The 20,993-nt window shown below is 44.3% G+C and overlaps 1 protein-coding gene across 1 annotated transcript; it reads right to left on the bottom strand.

Annotated features, from left to right (window-relative positions):
* Nucleotides 1–5,950: 5,950 nt before the first annotated feature.
* Nucleotides 5,951–20,352, bottom strand: Dhodh (dihydroorotate dehydrogenase (quinone)). Its single transcript, XM_015496131.2, has 9 exons — nucleotides 20,208–20,352; nucleotides 17,023–17,235; nucleotides 14,124–14,323; nucleotides 11,686–11,768; nucleotides 9,009–9,196; nucleotides 8,317–8,430; nucleotides 7,477–7,630; nucleotides 7,150–7,309; nucleotides 5,951–6,267 (listed from the first exon to the last, which is right to left on the bottom strand). The coding sequence occupies exons 1-9, from the start codon at nucleotides 20,226–20,228 to the stop codon at nucleotides 6,213–6,215; spliced, it is 1,188 nt and encodes a 395-aa protein (XP_015351617.1). The 5' UTR covers nucleotides 20,229–20,352; the 3' UTR covers nucleotides 5,951–6,212.
* Nucleotides 20,353–20,993: the final 641 nt, after the last annotated feature.

Raw genomic sequence — 20,993 nt, 5'->3', positions numbered from 1 at the left:
GGAGCAGTAACAGGAAAACTAAGACGGAGTCAGAACAGCTAAGACGGAGTCCTGACAGCCACACTTTTTGTTCGCGTAGCCACAGTGACTCCATTCCCGCTATCCCAGGACCAGTAACTTATTTGATGCTTGCAGTTATCTCATTTACTCATCATTTTATTACTGCTATCTATAAGCCTTATGTCTACATGATCAAGCTAATACAATTGTTCACAACTATATTGACTTAACCTTGTCTATATCTATACTAACCAATCAGCCTATATGTATCTATAACTGTACTGGCATACTGACTTATCACCTTTCGCTGTTCCATCTTTTTCCTGTGGCTTAAATCCTATGTCTTACAGTTTCATGATTTTATTACTATTACTTAGGCTTACTCCTGATGAACTTATCTATAAACTATGTCTGTTGCTTATCTGTTATCTATGTCTATGACTTATTGATTATATTGATCAGTTCACACATCAGAGGGAGAGTCATTCTCTATTTGGTTTGGCTATCCCAGTCTTTCTCACATGAGGCTGACTGCCTTCTGATAAAAGACATGACATTCCTGGAGCACTCCAGAGCCAGCCAGTACAAAAGTCCCACGAGTGATGGGTGGAATCCTCACATCCCTAGCTGGGTTGCATCGCAGAGTCTGTGGTTATAGGAGAGAAGACTGCATCCTGGTCCTCGGCCTCTCCTCCTTCATCACCTGGGATGCAGCAACGATCCATTCCATCACTTGTTGGAGGCAGCACAATAGCAGTGGGTAGAAAGAGAGCCAAGACAACTTACACATGGAGGCCTACAGTGGAACAGGACCCCCAAGCAGAGTAGGACAGATGCTGGCATCGAGATGAGAAGAAACGGTCCTCCCTCCACCATGCCTACCTGTATCACCTAAGAGCAGGCACTTAACCCCATTTTCTTCATCTCTAAAAATGGGAATCATAATCATATGTCACAGAGAGCTGTCAGGAGATCAAATAAGATATTGTGTGGGGGGCTGGGACTGGGGCTCAGCGGTAGAACACTCACTCATGTTGCACGTGTGAGGCCCTGGGTTCGATCCTCAGCGCCACATAAATAAAATAAAAATTAAAAAAAAGAAAAAGAAAAAATAAATAAAAAGATATTGCGTTCACCTACAAAATTTTTTTTTAATATTTATTTTTTAGTTTTTTGGTGGACACAACATCTTTGTTTGTATGTGGTGCTGAGGATCGAACCCGGGCCGCACGCATGCCAGGCGAGCGTGCTACCGTTTGAGCCACATCCCCAGCCCCAAAAATATTTTTTAAAAAGATATTATGTGGGATTTTCTGTAAATGTACAAGATTATTAGGAAGATGACCTTGCTCATCCCAATACTACTGCTTTGTCCTCACAGACTCCCAAGCACCTATCCACATACATTAGGCCAAATGAACTTTTTCAAAATCCCCTGCTGTAGTGGCCGACACAGTGGCACACGCCTGTGGTGGGAGGATTGCAAGTTTAAGGTCAGCCTCAGCAACTTTGTGAGGCTTCTAAGCAAATTAGCAAGGCTCTGTCTCAAAATTAAAAAAAAAAAAAATATTTTAATCTCCACAAATTCTTTGACATTCCTCCTGTCAAAAGTGAAAACTAATAACCGGGCGCAGTGGTGCACACCTATAATCCCAGCAGCAGTAACGGGAGCAGCTAAGTGCTCAGAACCTGAGCAACACCACTTCTGGGGTTACACTCTCCAGCAGTGCCGGAGGAAGAGCACAAAATTATAACCAGTCAGTGCAGTACTCCGTAATGTGGAGAATGGAACCAGCCAACGTGTTTACACCTAAGCACACATTGATATTTACACTATGACAAACCAAGGCTGGCTCTGCTAGAAAGACCAAGGTAGACCTAAGGCACAGATATCAAATTGCTCATTATAATGATATGTGAAAAGAGCAAATTACAGAATACAATTAAACTTACTCCATTTATAATGTGGATGCCCATCAGACACTCCACAAAAATACAAGAGCATATGATACAAAGAATATTAGGAATTCCATGCACCACTGCACTCACTGTCCTAGGCCCCAACAGAGGCTGATAAAAGGCAATGACACCTGATCAGATGGCATTTTTTTTCTATAAGGTTCCTAATGAAACTGCAGAACCAGAATCCAATAAGAAAACAGCAGACAAACCCAAATGAGAGGCACTTACACAGTAATTGGCCTGTCATCTTCCAAAGTGTCCAGGACAGAGAGAAACTCCTCCAGACACAAGGAGACTGGAGACAGGACCACCTGTGATTTTGAACTGGATACCTTTACAATAAAGAACATTATGGGGACAGCTGTCTACACTTGTTTTAACAAATCACTACAAACTCAATGGTCTGAAACAATACCACTGATTAACTCAAACTCAGAAGGGCAGCTGAGGCTGCTCAACTGAACTCCATGCTGAGACTCACAGGCTGACATCATGGACATCATCAGGCCAGCTGGGTCAGTTACTACCCAGAGTCTGTGGAAAGAATCAGTGTTCAAGGTCATTCAGAATGTAGGCAAACTTGTTCTTTGTGGTCGTAGGACTATAGTATGGTTCTCCAAAGATACAGAATCAATAAGAGATAGATGATAGAGCCCAACTGACTTGAGTTTCCAACTTCTGCCCTACTGAGCTGAGCTAATCACTGGGTATTGTTTCAAATAACTATTTATAGTAATTTGTTACACAGCAATAGAAAATAGAGGCCAGCTTCCTGTCTAACCAATAGTCCAAATAATATTCTTTATTGTTAAGGTAAAATTCAGAATCACAGGTTGCATTCAATTGTCCTCTTAGTCTCCTTGTGTCTGGGAAAGTGCCTCTGTACTTGACTTTGTGTCCTGGATAATTTTGAATATGATGGTGTAAAAGCACTACACTTTCCATAGAAACCATACCTGAAATTCTTAATTTTGACCTTTGCCCAGTTCAGCAATTTGCAATATGAGACTCTCTGTGTCATGCCCAGCTCCCAGTAAGCCACATAAACGTGAAGATAAACAACCAGTACTCCAAAGTGGTATGTTGCCAGTGATTTTTGGATATTGTTTTAGGCTTTGTATCATGTTGTGTGTATAAAATGTATGTGTACATATTTAAAACTTAATAATAGACTATGACAGATGACTTGCCCACCTATAGGCCAATATAAACATTCTAAGCATATTTCAGGTAAGTTAGGTATATTAAATGCATTTTTTACTTGCATTTTCAACTACAATGGGTTTGTTGGGATGTGGCCCCATCACACAGTGAGGGGCATCTTATGTATCAGGGAACTTCTTTGATTAGAGGCTGAGAAGTCTCATCTGTTGTCTGCACGTTGGAGAGCTGGGAAAGCAGGGGTGTAATTCGATCAAGACTCGAAGGCCAGAGAACCAGTGGAGGGATGATATAAATCCCAGTCATGGGGCAGGCGACAATAAGTTGAGATGCTCCCCGTCAAGTTATGACAGGCGAGGTGCAAACAGATGCCAAATTCCTCCTTCCTCAGGCTCTATATTCAGGCCCTCAGGACTGGATGAGGCCCACCCACATAGGTGAGGGTGACCTACTACACTGAGCCCACCAGTATAAATGCCAGCCTCATCTGGAAACCCGCTCACAGCTATGCCTGAAAGCCATGTCTTAAAATGCCTCAAGATTAGATGGACTCAGCGTATCATTGCTGTAACGCAGCTCTGATGGTCACACTGTGGTTACAGTATGCACTCATTTGCAGGAAGTCCACACTAAAATGTTCAAGGTAATGGAACATCAGATCAGCAATTTATTACTCTCATATGATTCAGTATATAAAAAGTTGCATGAACTTTTCTATGTGTGTGTGCAGTGAGACAAAAAGGCAGAAAACTATGGATACATGTGTATGTCCAGATACAAAGAAAAATGTCTAGAAAAATCTAGACAATAGCAAAAAAAGTTAGCTGTGGTTAGCTCTGGAAGTGTAATTGCTTTGTGGGGAATAGGACTTTTGTTTGGGGGCTCCTATAGTTCTGTGTTATTTAAATTTGTTTATATTTTCAAAAATAGAAACCATGAAAAGATGTTTGAACAGGTCAGTGGGAGATTGGCTATTGGCTTCTTGGCAGAGTGAGTGGCAGGGGGGAGGCACTGTCTAAGCCCAGGGTTAGGAAACATGACCTGTTATCTCCATTGAAGTTCCATGTCTCTCCATAAAGCTGCCAAGAACTCAAATTTAAAATAAAAGCTGTAGAAGTAGGGATGTACCACAGTGGTAAAGCACCTGTCTAGCATGCATGGGGCCTTGGCACTGAAAAAACAAACAAAAGAGCTTAAACTACTCAGGTAACAGGACCAGGAGAGTCTCTGTGAGCTGTGAAGGAAAGCCAGAGTCAATAGTGGTTCCCAACTTCATTCCACCATTCACTTTTTTTTTTTTTAATATTTAGTTGTCAGTGGACCCTTATTTTTTAGTTTATTTGTATGTGGTGCTGAGAACCCAGTGCTTCACACCATAGGCAAGTGCTCTGCCGCTGAACCACAACCCCAGCCCCAACTATTCACTCTTTGGCACTGAAAACATGGACATTATTTTAGTTACAACTAAAATATCTGTCAGTTCTGATGTGTTGATGAGTTTATGGCATTGGCTGACATGAAGCTGTTTTATGAGGTTTGCTTAACTAACGACTTAGGGATCAAACTGCAATACTTGTGCATTCTAGATTTTTAAAGTTTTTTTTCTTTTATTATGCAATATATCAAATTACCACTGTACAAGTAGAAATAAGACTTTATGTTGTAAGATTACTAAAACTGACATTGTTTTAGTTACAACTGGACCCCTTTAGTCTCATCTAATGTTGTCACACACTCAAGTCACAGGTACTATTAAAATGGGGAAGAACCGGGCGCAATGGCACATGCCTTTAATCTCAGTGGCTTGGGAGGATGAGGCAGGAGGATCGAGTTCAAAGCCAGCCTCAGCAATATTGAGGCACTAGGCAACTCAGTGAGACCCTGTCCCTAAATAAAATACAAAGTAGAGTTGGGATGTGGGCTCAGTGGTCGAGTGCCCGAGTTTCATCCTCAGTACTAATAAATAAATAAATAAATAAATAAGTGAAATGAGGAAGAGCACACATTTCCTCTTATGGATTGCACTGGATCCCCTCAAAATTAATATGTTGAAGTTAACCCCCCAGTACCTCAAAATCTGACCTTATTTGGAGGCAGTGTCTTTCTTTCTTTCTTTTGCATACCAGGGATTGAACTCAGGGGCACTCAACCATTAAGCCACATCCCCAGCCCTATTTTGTATTTCATTTAGAGACAAGGTCTCCCTAAGTTGCTTAGCACCTTGTTTTTGCTGAGGCTGGCTTCAAACTCCTCCTGTCTCAGCCTTCTGAACTGCTCAGATTACAGGTGTGCCACCACACCTGGCTTCCCCAGCCCTTTTTTGTATTTTATTTAGAGACAGAATCTCACTGAGTTGCTTAAGACCTAAGTTGCTGAGGCTGGCTTTGAATTTGTGGGGATCCTCTTGCCTCAGCCTCCCGAGCCACTGGGATTACAGGCATGCACCACCACAACCAGCATCACTGCACCATACTTGCGACTTTTTTTTTTTTTAACATTTTTAGTTGCAGTTGAGCATAACAACTTTATTTATTTATTCATTCATTCATTTATTTATTTTATGTAGTGCTGAGGATTGAACCCAGTACCTCACACATGCTAGGCAAGCGCTCTACCACTGAGCCACAACGGCCAGTCCCATTCTTACAACTTTTGTCTGTTTGAAATAGCTTCAAAATAAAGTAAAAATTTTAAGATAAATAAAAACAGTGACAAAATGAAAGTCATGGTCCTGGGAAGCCCACAGCAGATCCAGGGAGTACGGCCTGGAAAGACCTGCAACACCGGACAAAGCCCTGGCTCTACAGAAAGAGGATATGTTCAAAGCCAGGATTTAAATTACTTTATCTTTTCCATGATTTCCCCCCAAAATATTCAATATCCTTACAAATTGAAGGATCCTAGGATTTGGATCCAGAAAGAAGCACAACTATAAGTTTATGTTTGAGCAACCAATTGAAAAAAGTCTCCATTGACTCTGGTGACCCCCTTATGATTGGCTGTTACAGTCCTGCTAAGCTATGGTTTGGGAGACATGGCTTTAGAGTCCTTCTTCACATGATCCAGTCATGGACTTCTGTCAAACATCCTCACCTCCGATGATCTGCTCCAATGGCATCTGTGACTTGGCTAAAACCCTGTTCTCTGGAAAGTGAGGAAACAAAGCAATTTCAGCAAAGGTGAAGGACAGGCCCTGCTCTCAGAAGAAGCCCGCGTTCACCCAAGCACACTTCTCTCTCCTGAACAACCATCCCATCCCAGGCACATCTCATGCCCTCTTCACTACCTTCACAACCAGGAACCTGGAGATATCTCCACCCAGGCCTTCAGAGCAAGAAGGGAATCAACTTCATGTACCAACAGCTCCCTGCCATTGAGCCAATGTAACTTTAAAAACAGCTTAATTCTACCAGGATTCCTCAGGCCTGAATAATTGGCCAACCCTGCCTTAGACTTACTCCTAAACTCCCCTGGCACAGTCTTTGTCAAAGAAGTAATTAAGTCATTTTCCCCTATGTTCAGTATATCCCTCAAATCCTTTTTCTGTGAACAATGAATGGATGAATAATACCCCTTTGATTTTTTTTTTTTTTTTTGGTACCAGGGAGTGAACCCAGGGACACTTCACCACTGAGCCATATCCCCAACCATTTTTTTTTCTTTTTTATTTTTTCAGTTGTAGATGGACAGTATGCCTTTATTTTATTTGTTCATTTTTATGTGGTGCTAAGGATCAAACCCAGTCCTCACAGGTGGTAGGCAAGTGCTCTGCCACTGAGCTACAGCCCCAGCGCTCCCAACCATTTTTTAATATTTTATTTAGAGACAGGGTCTCAACGAGTTGCTTAGGGCCCCACTAAGTTGCTGAAGCTGGCTTTGAATTCGTGATCCTTCTGCCTTAGCTTCCTGAGCTGATGGGATCACAGGTGTACATCACTGTGCCTGGCAATAACACCCTTTGATTTGGGTCATTCTGAATTAACTCTGAGTGACTTCTCATTTCCAGCCACACATGGCCACACTCACTTCAAGAGGGCCTCCAGCTCCCGCTTAACTCTGCCCACCACAGGTGGCCCCTGGTAGATGAGGGCCGTGTATAGCTGCACCAGGGAGGCACCAGCCTGGATCTTCTCCAGCGCATCCTGCCCACTGCTGACACCACCGACCCCAATTATGGGAATTCTGCCTGCAGAGAAGAACATGGCAACACTGTGAAGAAGGATGTGAGAACCAGGACCTCAGTCTGGCTTCAGCCCCAAAGTCCCCACCCAGCAAACACAACAGATGAGGGAACAGTCACAACCAGAGGCGTGGGCCACACACACAGCAGCAGACAGATAGCAGAAGCCTTGCCTTGGGTGAGCGCATACATCTCCCGGATGGTCTGAGTTGATAAATCACGGAGGGGCTTCCCACTCAGCCCTCCTGTCTCAGAGCGCAGAGCACCCTGGAGGCTAGCAGGGCGACTCACTGTGGTGTTCGTGACAATCAACCCATCGATGCCCAACTGTAGTGAGAGACAAAGAAAGAGTCTTTTGAATCATGGCTCTGAGGAACTCAGAGAAGCTTCTCTAGAGGTCTGAGGCAGCCATCAGCCAGGGCCTACACTCACAGCCCTGGAAGCAAGAGCTACATGGGCGTAACTCCACTTCCTGTGGTGAACAAGTATCAGAATGAGCCTCAGTGTGACACAGCAGCCATCATCGCATCTGACAACCCACAACATTCCACTAGAACAGGGTTAATCCTCAGAACAACCTGCTTACAGTGCATTGTCTGAGGCCCTGGGTAGTGGGTGGTGGGACCAGGATCTGAACCCAGGATTGCTGGGCTCAGTCTGTTTTCACTACTCCCCTACACCATAGAGGCCTGGTGTTCAGACCCAGCGGAGAGGACAAGGCAAACAATACTCCTGTCCCAACTGACACTGGTCAGAGATGCAAGCACAAGCCGTAAGGCCCTTGCTGGATGAAGATAAGCAAAGAGGAAGGAAGAGGCATGAGAAAAAGACACATTCAAACAATTATTTGAACATGCCCTCTTTACCATAAGATGAGTTACATGATGACAAACACCCAACAAGCCTCCAATATCATAGAGAATAAGTCACAAATCATGCCATTCTGGGATATCCCAGTGGACCAAAAGGCTTCTAACAACGAGAGGCACCCCCAGGCTTGGCCCAACTCAAACCTCTCTCGCCACACTGGCAATGTCCTCCTTGTCCTGAGCCGTGAGGTCAGGGGCAATCTTCACCAGTACTGCCGGCTTCTGCACTCCCTTCAAGGCATCCCTCTCCTGCAGCACCTAGGGAAGCACAGGCCAGAGACAGGAACCACAGCCCGGAGTTACAACCGCAACCTGCGGTGCCAGTCAATGTTTTCACAAAAGCTTCAAACTAAAGTAGGAGCAATTTCTCCTCTTCAGAAAACCTACTGTTTCCTGAAGCAACCCCACCAAGATAGATCTGGTTCAACTATTTTGAACCAAGAGATCCCCACTGCATCAGCTAATATCTTAAGGGTTTTGACTTTTGTTCCAAAAAAAATGACAAGGAATACTTCACAAGCATGTGTGATAAAAGTCAATTCATGCACCGTGCTAGGTGCAAGGGATAAAATGATGAACCAGAGAGACATGTTCCTGCTCTTATGGACCATACGGTTTAACAGCAGCACAGACAACTGAACATTCATTATTACACACAATCGGTATTGTGTTAAGGAATCAGAGAGTGCTTTCAGGTCCAGCAAGGGCTCTTAACTGGTCCAGGTGCGAAGGACAGCTTCTCACTGAAGATGCTAAAGCTTTGCCCAGGACAAAGGAGAGGCATAAGGAAGACAGGCTAGTGGAATTGGACTTGGAGAAGAGATGCAATGGCCCACCTTGGTCAGCAGGCAGCGCAGCTCGGCCTTTCCCTGAAGGCTCCGCAGCCCAGCTGTGTTGGGACTGGACACGTTCACTACCAGGTAGTCGGCCAAAGGGCCCAGGACCTGAACCCCCTCTGCATAGTCTGCAGCAGCATCCACCGACATTTTATTCTTCCCCAGGTTTATTCCCAGTGGCAGCCCATCTGTAAATATCACCAGTCAAGGTTCCGTCTCCCGTGCAACATTCTGAGACCATCCTTGACTCCATAGCCTGTGAACAGCTTCTAAACCTGAACTTTCCTACACCAGGGGACAAATGCCCTAACTGCTACAGGTTGCTGCTGCCTGCTGACCTCAAAAGAGCACACATCTTTGTACAGGAAAGGCTGGGCAACTACAAGGATGTTTCACTGCATTCTGCCCTTTTTATTTTTAAAATTTAAATGGAAAATACAGAAATTAGGAGTGCAAATACTAATGCTAAAAAAATAGGTCTGAAGGCGTAATTCAGTGGTAGAGCACATGCTTAACATGCATGAGGCCCTGGGTTTAATCCCCAGCACCAAAAGAAAAAAGAAAAAAAAAAAAAAACTTCATAAATTTAACAAAACAGAGAGAAGATACGCATCAACAAGCATGTCAGAGAGGCAACTTTAACCAAGAGATGCTCATAGGTCTTGGGTCAAGTGATTGGCTGTGCAGTGGTGTAGCAAAAACAAAATTAAAGAAAAAGTATAAAATACTAGAAAGTATTTTCAATTATCATGCCTAAAATGTAGAAGCATAGTTATAAATTTATAATCTTAGTTCTCTGAGGAAAGGAACTTCCCCTTATGATTATGGCAACCATACATTAGAGGACAGCCCTGATTATCCCTGTGGCCTGGGCTTAATTTTCATGCCTGTCCTCCTTTCACTTTTAAAAGTACCTCAATTTGCATATCACTGACACAGCTACCATAATTAAAAATCAACAGCACTATCAATTGACTTGCATTTTGGGTCTCCAGAAAAATACATTTACAAAATCATGCTATGTGTGAAAGAAAGAGTTGTCTACACTTGGCTTCTCCTAAGACACTATCTCATCTGCAAAGTCAAGGGTACAGCAATGGTACAGGCTGCTTCTTCCATCTGATTCCTGGGAAAAGATCTAGAACACCAAGTTAGTTTACAACATGTCCATCCAGGGAGAACCAAAGGACAACACCCAGTCATGCTAGTCACCTTCTCAGACCCCAATCACATTTATATCATCAGCTTGAAGTATATAAGATGTGTGTAACAAACTTTCTGAGTGGGCTGAGGGTGAGGATTAGAACCCAATTAAACTACAGTTATGTAAGCAGGTCTCCAAGCCTCCCACATCTAGCACCCACCAAGCCAGGATCATTTGTAAGCTTCAATGCTTTCCCACACAGGTAAACTGTCTTGAGAGTGTGGCTTTTATGGAGTGACCGGGGCTTTCATTAGTAGTCATCTGACCAGAATGACAAGATTCTGGAGTTGAGAATTGCAGAACTACCCTTTCCCCAAAGGGCCCATCACTTTTTATTCCTTGGCATGGTGCTAACAAGAAGCCATCTTCAAGGCTCCTAGCTGCTAGATGCTCCTAGCTCCTAGATGCACAGAGCATGGCTCTAGATTGTGCTTCGCTCCAGGGAATGCAAGAACAGCTGGGGTGACAGGGTGGGCAAGGGAGAGCAGGAGATAAAGCTGGCACCAGAGCACTGTAGGTATAAATGAAGAAAAGGCAGACAAAAGGCAGAAGAGTGTCACAAAACATGAAAGTCAGATTACAACCTTCGAAGTTCCCAAATGGGAAGACCTGTTGTGTAGCAGGGTCTGGTTCTGCCAAAGCTAGGGGTCTCTAAACACGATCACTTCCTGCTCCCACAAGGTGAAATTGCCAAATGGTTTAATATCTTCCGCCTCACTTCCTGAAATAAATGCATGTTTCCTCATATGTTACCAGGACATCTAATGAGACTAAGACCCAGGAAGTTCCAGAAGGACCTAAGGAGGAAGATTCTTCCTCCTGGCCTGCAGCCCACACAATCCCAGAGGGTACCAGGGAAGCCAAGGTCAGGAGGACACAACACAGGACTATGATCCCTAAGTGCTCCCACCCTTAGAGACAGCAAAGCACAGAGCCACAGGGAACAAGCAGCAGTATCTGGAGGGCGGCCTTCAGAAGTGCATATTGTTTCTGAGATCAGTCTTGAAGAATATTTCCCCAACACTCACATTAACTGCCCCTAAATGGGAGGAATAGGAGTAACTTTACTTTTCCTTCTTTAGGCTACTCTGTACCTACTAACTCTTCTAAAATATATATTATTACTCATACACGGACAAAAGGATAGCAGGCAAGACAAAGTCAGCACTCAGTCCTGCTCACATCTTGGCTACGCTGGTGGGCACGGTGGAGAGTTCTGCCTGGCTCACTTCCAGGCTCCCCTAGATGATACAGCAAAGGTCACTTGTGAAGCAGAACCAGTGAGTCTTTGCTAAATAAAGTGTGATATTGAGCTAAAATCTTGGAGGCTGTACTAGAACCAGGAAAATGGAGAGGAGCCCGAGTTCCTGCAGGTTTTTCCTACTACTCAGTTGTATTCATTTCCCGAGGAATGCTCCCAACATTTCTTCCTCTAATGGGTGAAGAAAGCCCTCCCATGCACCTCCACTTTACCTTCTGTGAGCTTGGTCTGCTTCTGCTGTCTGGCCCGCAACCTGTGTTCCACCACTGAGAGTCCTTGGCTATTAAATCCGTACCTGTAGCACACAGGCCAATAGGGGAGGGAGCAAGGTTAGAGGCAAGATTTTGGAAAAAGCACCATAGGCACTTCTACCATATACTAAATACTGACTTTATAAATCAAAAGAGAAAAAAAAAATCAGAATCAGTTCTTAAAGTTCCAAGGTCTAAACTCCCTGGGACTCCTAGAGAACATGCCAGAATACTTTGAATGACAAAGGAAACAAGCATGGTGGCACATGCCTATAATCCAAGCAACTGGAGGCTAAGGTGGGAGGATGACAAGTTCAAAGCCAGCTTCAAGCAATTTAGAAGGGCCCTAAGCAACTGAGTGAAACCCTGTCTCAAAAAAAGAAAAAGAAAAAAATAGGGCTGGGGATACAGCTGAGAGGTAGAGGGCCCTGGGTTAAATCCCTAGTACCACAAAGCACACACATGCACATGCACACACACTCACACAAAGGCAAAGATTAAAATGTGTGAAAAAGCTACTCAGTCAGCTACCACTGGAAGCAGTCCAGCCCTGCCTGGATCCTACCTCCACTCCTACAGGGCCAAGCCACTATCTGATAAGCACAGACTCTCCACCTCCCACTTCCACTTCCTGTTTCCACCTCCAAACACTACTCCTACCACCCCACATCCCCATCCTTTCTGCCTGTTAAAATCACTCCTCCTTCCTGGCCTGGATCAAATGCTGCCTCTCTCCTTGCATAAAGCCCCCAACCACAAGGGATTCCTCACCCTTGGCATTCACAGGGCACTTTATGCCTGTCTTTCTCCTGGAATGGGATACGCATCTATGCTTAAAGTTTCCACACCAGTTATAATCTTCAAGGCAAGAGATGTGTCTTCCTCCCCTATCACCTGTACCACTAGACAGCCCAAGAAGGCAGGGACTTCATATCTCTTTTTCATTCCTGAATCCTCAGTTCCACTGTGGGGTGTTGACCTCTATCCCTTCCTCCTTGTTTGTGCCATACAGAGTAAGGAGGCTGAAAACACAAGTGCCAAGAGCACCGGATTCCTATCCCATCCCACTCATCAACAGGATTCTGCCAAGTAACGTCATCCTGAGACCTGCAGTTACCTGTGGCAGCTGTATCAGAAACATATTTTGCCTGGCCAGTTCTAAAGCTACTGATCGCAGCCTGCATTATAGCAGAAAAATCAATAACTTGATCTCAGATGCCAGATTTCCCTGAAACAAGCACAATAAAGCAAGAAAACCAGTGACATAAACATAGGATAGGTCAGTCTCCTAGAAGGCCATTAAAGCCCCAAAGATGCCTATAAAATCTCCCCAAGGGGGTTCTCCAAAACTCTTTTGTTATCAAAAAGCAGGATTATGGGGCTGGGATTGTGGCTCAGCAGGAGAGTGCACGCTTACTACATGTAAGGCACTAGGATTGATCCTCAGCACCACATTAAAAATAAATAAAGAAAGAAAGGTATTGTGTCCAACTACAACTAAAAAAATATATATATATTTTTAAAAAGGCAGGAACTTCTTTATTTTCTGGGTTTGTTGAAGTTTAAAATTAAAAAAAATCACCAAAAAAAAAAAAAAGAAGAAAGGTTTTGGATGATCTAGAAGGATTTCTTTTCCTAAAAGCAGCTGTGTGTACTGAATACTAAATAATCCTATTTCCTGAAGGTGGGGCTGCTTAACACAGAGCTGCTAGCCACTCGTGGCTCCTCAGCACTAGAATGTGGCTGGTCCAGTGAGAGGTACTGGACACAAAAGGAACACTAGCTTTGGAAGTATTGGTGCAAGTAAAAGAAGGTAAATAGCTAATTAATAATTTTTGTACTGACCACATATTTAAATGATGATATTTAGAATATATTATTTATAATGAAATCATAATTACCAATAATGTTATTAATATCATTCATTTCTCTTTTCTGCTTTAATGTGGTCACTAGATCTTTTAAATTACACATTGGGCTCATTCTATTTCATTGAACAAGAGCACTGGAGTAACAATATGAAAAAAGCACGAACCACAGGAAGTTCAACGAGCCTAAGGCATACCAAGCTCTCCTACTGGGGACTGAACCCAGGAAAGTTGTACCACTGACCCACATCCCCAGCCCTCTCCTGATTATTATCTCTGTGACCCTAGCTAAGTTATTAGGCTCTCTGAGCCTCAGTGTAAAGCCATGTTAAACTGATACAACACCTAGTTTCCAAGGCTGGTGTGAGGATCTCTGCCTGGCACACACTAGATGCTCAGCAGGATTGCTAAACAGAGTGACAGAAATGACAGAAAAATATCCTATGTATAAGATAAAACACTGAGGCAGCCTTTCCATTTCTGAGAGCTCAGCAGGGCAGAGGCACCCATCAACATGGGGCTGCAACCCACCTGTTAATGACAGCTTCGTCCTCGGGCAGGCGGAAGACTCTGGGCCTGGGGTTTCCTTCCTGAGGCTTGGGAGTCACACTTCCTACCTCAACAAAGCCAAAGCCCAACTTATACAAGCCATCCACAGCTTCCCCATGCTTGTCAAATCCCGCAGCAATTCCTACTGGATTTCGGAATTTATGGCCCAGGACTTTCACTTCCTGGGAAGATAGAGACAAAGACAGAGTTGCACAAGGCTATAGTGGTGTTTCTCAAAGTGTGCTCCCTGGAACACCCATATCAGAATTCCCTGGAGAGCCTATTAAACATCCCCAGAACTACAGAATCAAGCCTTCAGTAGGGGGCAGTGGGCAGTGAAGCTGAGCAAATCTATCTGCAACAGCACTCTTCAGGTGATTCTAAGGCTGCTAGAGTTTGAAAACTATGAGGCTTTATTTACCTTATCAATCCTGGGGAGAAAACAGCATTTCTCCCACAGGTTGAACAGGACCCAGGCACTGTCTTTTCCTATGGTTAAGACTGGTATCTTCTTGGGCAGGAGAGGGTGACTCCTGAGTCATCCCCTAGGCTGTGCTACTCTAAACCCTGCAGGGAACGCTGGGCAGCAAAATCCAGATATCAGTATAATAAGTCAGCCCCAGTGCCTCCCTCTCTCCAGGCTAATAAGCAGCCCCAGCCACATCCCCCAGTCTCCAGAGAGCTGGAGGAAGGATGGGGCTCAGCCAGGCAGAACTCAGTGCTGGCTCCAGCAACTTGAGAGGAAGAGCAAGTAACTCCCAAGGTGAGGCCACCTGATGCTGGAAGCGGGAGGTAAGAAAGGTCTCTGAGCAGGGAGAACAACAACGATGAAGGTGAGAATGAGCGTGAGGCACTTTGGGGCTGTAAGGCAAGGAGTGTGGCTGGACTCAGGGCCTTCCTCAGGGACAGTGGTGCTCAACCCCATAAACTCCCTGGGCAACTTATAGGCCAGCCTCAGAGATTATGGTTACACTTGTTTGACGGCAGAATCCAAGTATGTCATAAAGCACCTCTGGAGAGTCTAACATACAACCATGATTGAGAACCAAGAAGGCGGGTATAGTGGTGCACATCTATAATCCCAGCAGCTCAGGAAGCTGAGGAGGACCGCAAGTTCAAGGCCAGCATCAGCAACTTAGTGAGACACTGTCTCAAAATAAAAAAGGGCTGGGGATGCAGCTCAGTAGTAAATTGCCACTGTCCCTGGGTTAAATCCTCAGTAACAAAAAATAAATAAATAAATAAATAAATAAAGGGATGTGGGATTCGGGGGCAAAGAAAGAGAACCAAGGACTTAAGGAAATGGTGAAGAACTAAAACTAGAAAGGTTGAGTGAGAAGATCAAGAAACCAGGCTGTCAGCTGAGGAATTATAAACTATAGACATAATGACATACCTGGAGTCCCAGCTACTCAAGACACTGAGGCAGAAGGATTACTTCTCAAACCCACGAGTTTGAGACCAACCTGGACAACATAGTGAGACCCTATCTCAACAGCTGGGAAACTCAATTCTACATGAGCTACTGCAGGTGTAAACCACGCAGTTGTGTGCAGATCGACAGTGCATGGGCCATGCTGGCTCTGTAGGCTGTGCTTACTGGACATGGCTCTGTACCAGTCCAGGTATAAGCTCACCTCCTTCCAATTTTACCATCTCTGCATCACACTCTTTTTTTTTTAATATTTATTTTTTAATGTGTAGTTGGACACAACATCTTTATTTTATTTGTTTATTTTTATGTGGTGCTGAGGATTGAACCCAGGGCCTCGCACATGCTAGGCGAGCCCTCTACCACTGAGCCACAGCCCCTGCATCACACTTTTTACTCCCACATTTCTGGTTCCAGGCTTTCACACTAGCAGTTTAGAATGACGAAGGCTTGGGGCTGGGGATGTGGCTCAAGCGGTAGCGCGCTTGCCTGGCATGCGTGCAGCCCGGGTTCGATCCTCAGCACCACATACAAACAAAGATGTTGTGTCCGCTGAAAACTAAAAAATATTAAAATTTAAAAAAAAAAAAAGAAGAATGAGGAAGGCTTAATGAAAGGAATGTTCTTCCTGATCCTACAGTGCCTTAAAATGACACGGCTGCTCAAAATTACACACTGGGAAAATGAAAAGGGCTCTAAGTTAGCAAGGAGATATGTAGCAAAGGCCCCTTATTCTCTAACAGTGACTCCCTCTTAAAGAGCTCTGAAAGCTTCCTGCTTCGGTTTTTATGTTCAAATCATTCTGCTGTCACCTATTTGGTGGAAAAAATGTCTCAAAAGGAAACTTCCAAGGCTTACATGAGGATACAGATTCTGTGAGAACACGCCATCTTCTGTTTTGTTGCAGTAACCCCAGAACATCACAGTAATAGTGCCCCGAGGGGCCCTTATGTGTGGCTGAAGGAGGCAGAAGAATGTGTTCCCATGCCTACCTCACAGGCTTGACCAGACATACCTGTGTCACATTAGAGTTTAATGAATTCCCAATTCTGCCACTGAATTTCAGCTACTCAAGACCTCAGCAAGACAGGATAGTAGACAGGGCTGGATGCCAGAGCCAGACTCTAGGTTTGAACCCTGGTTCTGCCATTTTCTAACTGTGTGGCTTTGGGTAAGTTACTTAATCATTGTTACCTCAGACTCCTGACCTGCACATGGAGATGACAGTAGGACCTGCCTCAGGAAGTGGTTGTAAGGATTAAAGGGGAACTGCCTTACATGATTAAGCTCCATATGAGTTATATAATCACCACTATTATTATGTAATTATGATATATGATAAAAATGATTGCTTAGATTGAGTTCCAGATTTACTCTGCTAACCTAGGGCTCTGAGACTTCAAGCTTCCCCCTTGTATCTAAGGCACAGGAAATTCCAAGAGTACTTACCAGCATGTCAGAGTCTTGAAATGTGGCTCGAGGAAGGAGCCCCAGGGAGATGAAGCGAACAGCCAGCCTGTGGGCTAACTCTGGGTCCAGCAGCCTCTGCAGAGCCGGCATCAAGTATTCAGCATAGAAATGCTCATCCCCTGTGGCTGTCAGGTAGGAGGCACAGAGAAGTCCTCCACCCCCCAGGATGACTACAGCATCCAGAGCTCGCTTCTGGGGAGAGAAAAAAAAAAAAAAAAAAGAAAGTCCATTAGAGGAATCCTAACAAGGCCAGGCTGCAGCATCCTCCCTGATCCCTTTACCTCTAGGCAAATAGGACAAAATGACATGTCACAAGAAGCAACATCCCTCACCATCTGTTGACACTAATCTCCTTCATTTACAGTCCATCTTACAGACCAGTCTCTATAGTTATATATACACTGTGCTTACAGACTCTGGCTGAAGACTTTCCTTAGGATGGTAGGCCAGGAGTCAAGAGTTGTAATACTATCCTCTAGGGGACATATTGGGGCATTTTTACTGGTTACAGTGACAGAGCAATGCTAATAGACTTAGCATGTAGAAATCAGTAAAATCATACATTCTTCTTTGCTTGAGGCTGATACACATTGTCCATACTGACTTTTGAACATGATACTGACGTTCATGTCATCAAAAAAAAACTTCATGCCAGGTGCGGTGAACACGCCTATAATCCCAACAGCTCGGGAAGCTGAAGTAGGAGGATCATGAGTTCAAAGCCATTATAAGCAAAAGTGAGGCGCTAAGCAACTCAATGAGACTCTGTCTCAAAATAAAATATAAAATAGGGCTGAAGATGTGACTCAGAGGCCTAGTGTTGTGGGGCAGGTTGTTCAGAAAACACATCAAGTCCCAGTTTTGTCCAAACTGAAGAATCTTTATTCCAACCGGCCAGGATTGCTTCCCACAGGACCAAGTTGTCTCTGTAGAAAACAGCCTCAAGATTCAACATTTTAGAGTATTTAAAGGCAAAAACTGCAAAAACCACATCCAGGTTGATGTAGCTGCAAGCAAGCAGGGGTACAGAAACTGAATCGAGCAGTTAGCGAAACAATGCAATGGGTACATTAGTATTTCCTACTGGACTTTCCAGGTTGGCATAGCAGCAAGCAAGCAAAAAGGAAGTGGGTTAAAATGACCTTGTTGAGTAAAAGTTAGAGAATGGTTACTAATGTCTAGACAATCAATCTCTGACAGGGTACACTGCCCAAGAAAAATAGGAACCAAAGAGAGAACAATTTTACATTATATAAGAATTACCATTTTGTGTTGCCAAGTATGCTATGCTAGGCAACTATTAATGGGCACAGAGGTGGGGCTTTCCCATGGGAGAAGCAATTTTTACATGATATGGAGTCTCAGGGTAAAATGGAGTCTGTTTGGTCATTGTCTATATAACATGGCCCATAACACGAGTGCCCCTGAGTTCAATTGCCAGTACCACCCCCCCCCCAAAAAAAACCCTCATATTATCTGAACCAAGAAGTACATAAACTAGTTCCCACATGGTTTGCATAGGCATTGACTTTTCCTGGAATAAAATTACCTTGTCAATTGAGGGACAACTATACTATTTTGCACAAAACATTACAAAAATAATCAGTCACCATTTCAAAAAATGGTGCTTTGCTTGGGGTGTTTGACAAAACAACACATCTGTGGAACTTGATTTTTCGAGTGGAAGTTTAAACACCCTGCCAGGTGTGGTGGCGCATGCCTGTAATCCCAGCGGCTAGGGAGACTGAGACAGGAGAATTTCGAGTTCAAAGCCAGCCTCAGCAATTTAGAGAGGTGCTAAGCAACTCAATGAGACCCTGTCTCTAAATAAAATACAAAAACAGGACTAAGGACGTGGCTCAGTGGTTGGGTTGAGTGCCCCTGAGTTCAATTCCCAGTACACCCCCACCAAAAAAGAAGTTTAAATACCCCACCAGACCTCTCACTTAACTGAGTCATGTCCTGACATTTACATATGTAGATTGTACATTGTTGATGTTTTAAGCTTATAAATAGGAAGATTATTACCCTGAAATGGAAAATTATAAAGGGGGCTGCAATATAAAAGGAGCTTCAGAGTATGCTTCAAAAGGTCTTTGAGGGTGGAGGACCACTATCCTAGCTCAAAAGTGGTTCACAATTCTTTTCTCTCACTACCAGATGCCAAGACACTCCATTCTTTATTAGCTGAATCATTCAACAAATCTGAGCTCAAAGGTGGGCAAAAGAGACCTGGTTCCAGCTCTGTGGCAATTGCAATCTCATGAATAGACAGGTGAACTTAATGATCGTGCAAATATGTAGCTATGACAAGTGCTGTGAAGGAAAAAGGTACTGTATAGTATAATGGAAGGACCCAAAAAATCCCAAAGGTAAGTAGAGGCTTCTTAAGGAAGTGACTTAAAGCTGATCTTCAAAGAATGGATGAGTTAACCAGGAAACAGTAAGGGGAGGGAAAAGCATAAAAGCTCTCTTGGAAGCAAAGAGGAGAAACTCCCAGGAATGTGAGAGCAGAGAAAGTCTCTTTGGAACTGAGGAAAAACATGACTTTAAACGAGATAGGACAAATCGGCCTGGATCAGAATAAAGATTTGGATTTTGTTCTCTAAACAAAGAAGTGATGTTATCAGATTTGCCTTTTAAAGATCGCTCCAAGAAGTTAATGTAGACCGAGTTTTCACCTCTCATCCATAAGACTGTAAATCTCCTCTCAAGTCAATCAGCAAATACTTGAGCATCTATCACATACTAGACCTTAGTGATACAACTAAGAACTCGTTACACAGATCCCCATAAAACTTTTCCTAAAAGGGTTGGGGGACCGTGTTTGACTCTAATTTCATTCCTCTTGGATTCTGTACAAAATGCTAGGCGGTCATAGGTTCACTAAAGCCCCTGTGCTGGCACAACAGAAAAGTGGCCTACGTGCATTTAGTCAAATCCGCATCTGCCCAGACGTGGCACGTGTCCTACACACACCGACCAAGTACTCGGGTAAATGCACAAGGATTTGCAAGTGCCCCCAGAGACACACAAACGTTCCAGAAGAACCCGCGCTCGGAGACATCTTCTTTACACACCTCGCCTGCAACCCCCAAGGTCCTGCCGCCCCAGTCCCCACCTGGACTCTCCCTTGCCGACCCAAGTCCCATTTCCAGACTCACTTTCAGCTGTCTCCACGCCATGCTCCTTCTACCATTGGACCGGCCTCTGTCTCGTCTTCATTGGCGGAAATGGCGGAGGCCCCGCCCACCCCCGTTCCTGGAGTGCCAACTCACCAATCGTGGGGCGGGTAGCTGGAGTAGGGGCCAGCCGCGGCGGGGAAGGCCGCGTTCCGCCCCGAGGTTCTGGTTGGACGTTCGCGCGCGTGCGCATTTCTAGAGGCCACGCCTCTTCCGCCACAGACTCCAAGCGTCGTCTAGTTGCTTGGGGTAGTTGAGGTGCTGGCGGGATAGGGGGCTGCTGCCCAAGGCCAGTCTGCCGTCTGGAGTTTCTGTTCCTGTGAGGAGCCGCATCTCGGGCGGAAAGAAAAGGCTCCCAGAAGTCTCTAAAGTGGGGAGTGGACTCCTCCAAGGTCTATAGAAGAGTTGAAGTCTTACCCACGGGGCTTCCCTAGCGCCTGGAGGTTCCCGTGCTGCCCCCAGGCTTCCACGGCCGCAGGACCCAAGAAAGGAAACCACAGCCCGAAGGTTGCGTTGTGATTTTCACGGGCCCTTTCCTAAAAATATTATATTTTACAGAGTCTACACACATCAAAATACGTTGTACTGCACAAATCCCAATTTTTACTTGTCTATTTAAATAATAAGAATTTTACTATTGTGTTAATATAAATATGAATATACTTATATGTATAAACTTTTCTCTGCTTAGAAGTAAATTATTCTTAAGCTGTTGAACTGGAAATTGAACCGAGGAGCGATCTTTCACCCTGCCCTTGTTTTTTAAGA

The sequence above is a fragment of the Marmota marmota genome, unplaced genomic scaffold (genome assembly GCF_001458135.2).
Source record: "Marmota marmota marmota unplaced genomic scaffold, marMar, whole genome shotgun sequence".
In the NCBI taxonomy this organism is placed as follows: domain Eukaryota; kingdom Metazoa; phylum Chordata; class Mammalia; order Rodentia; family Sciuridae; genus Marmota; species Marmota marmota.
The sequence above is the reverse complement of the archived record's forward strand: the minus strand, read 5'-3'. Positions and strand labels throughout refer to the sequence as shown.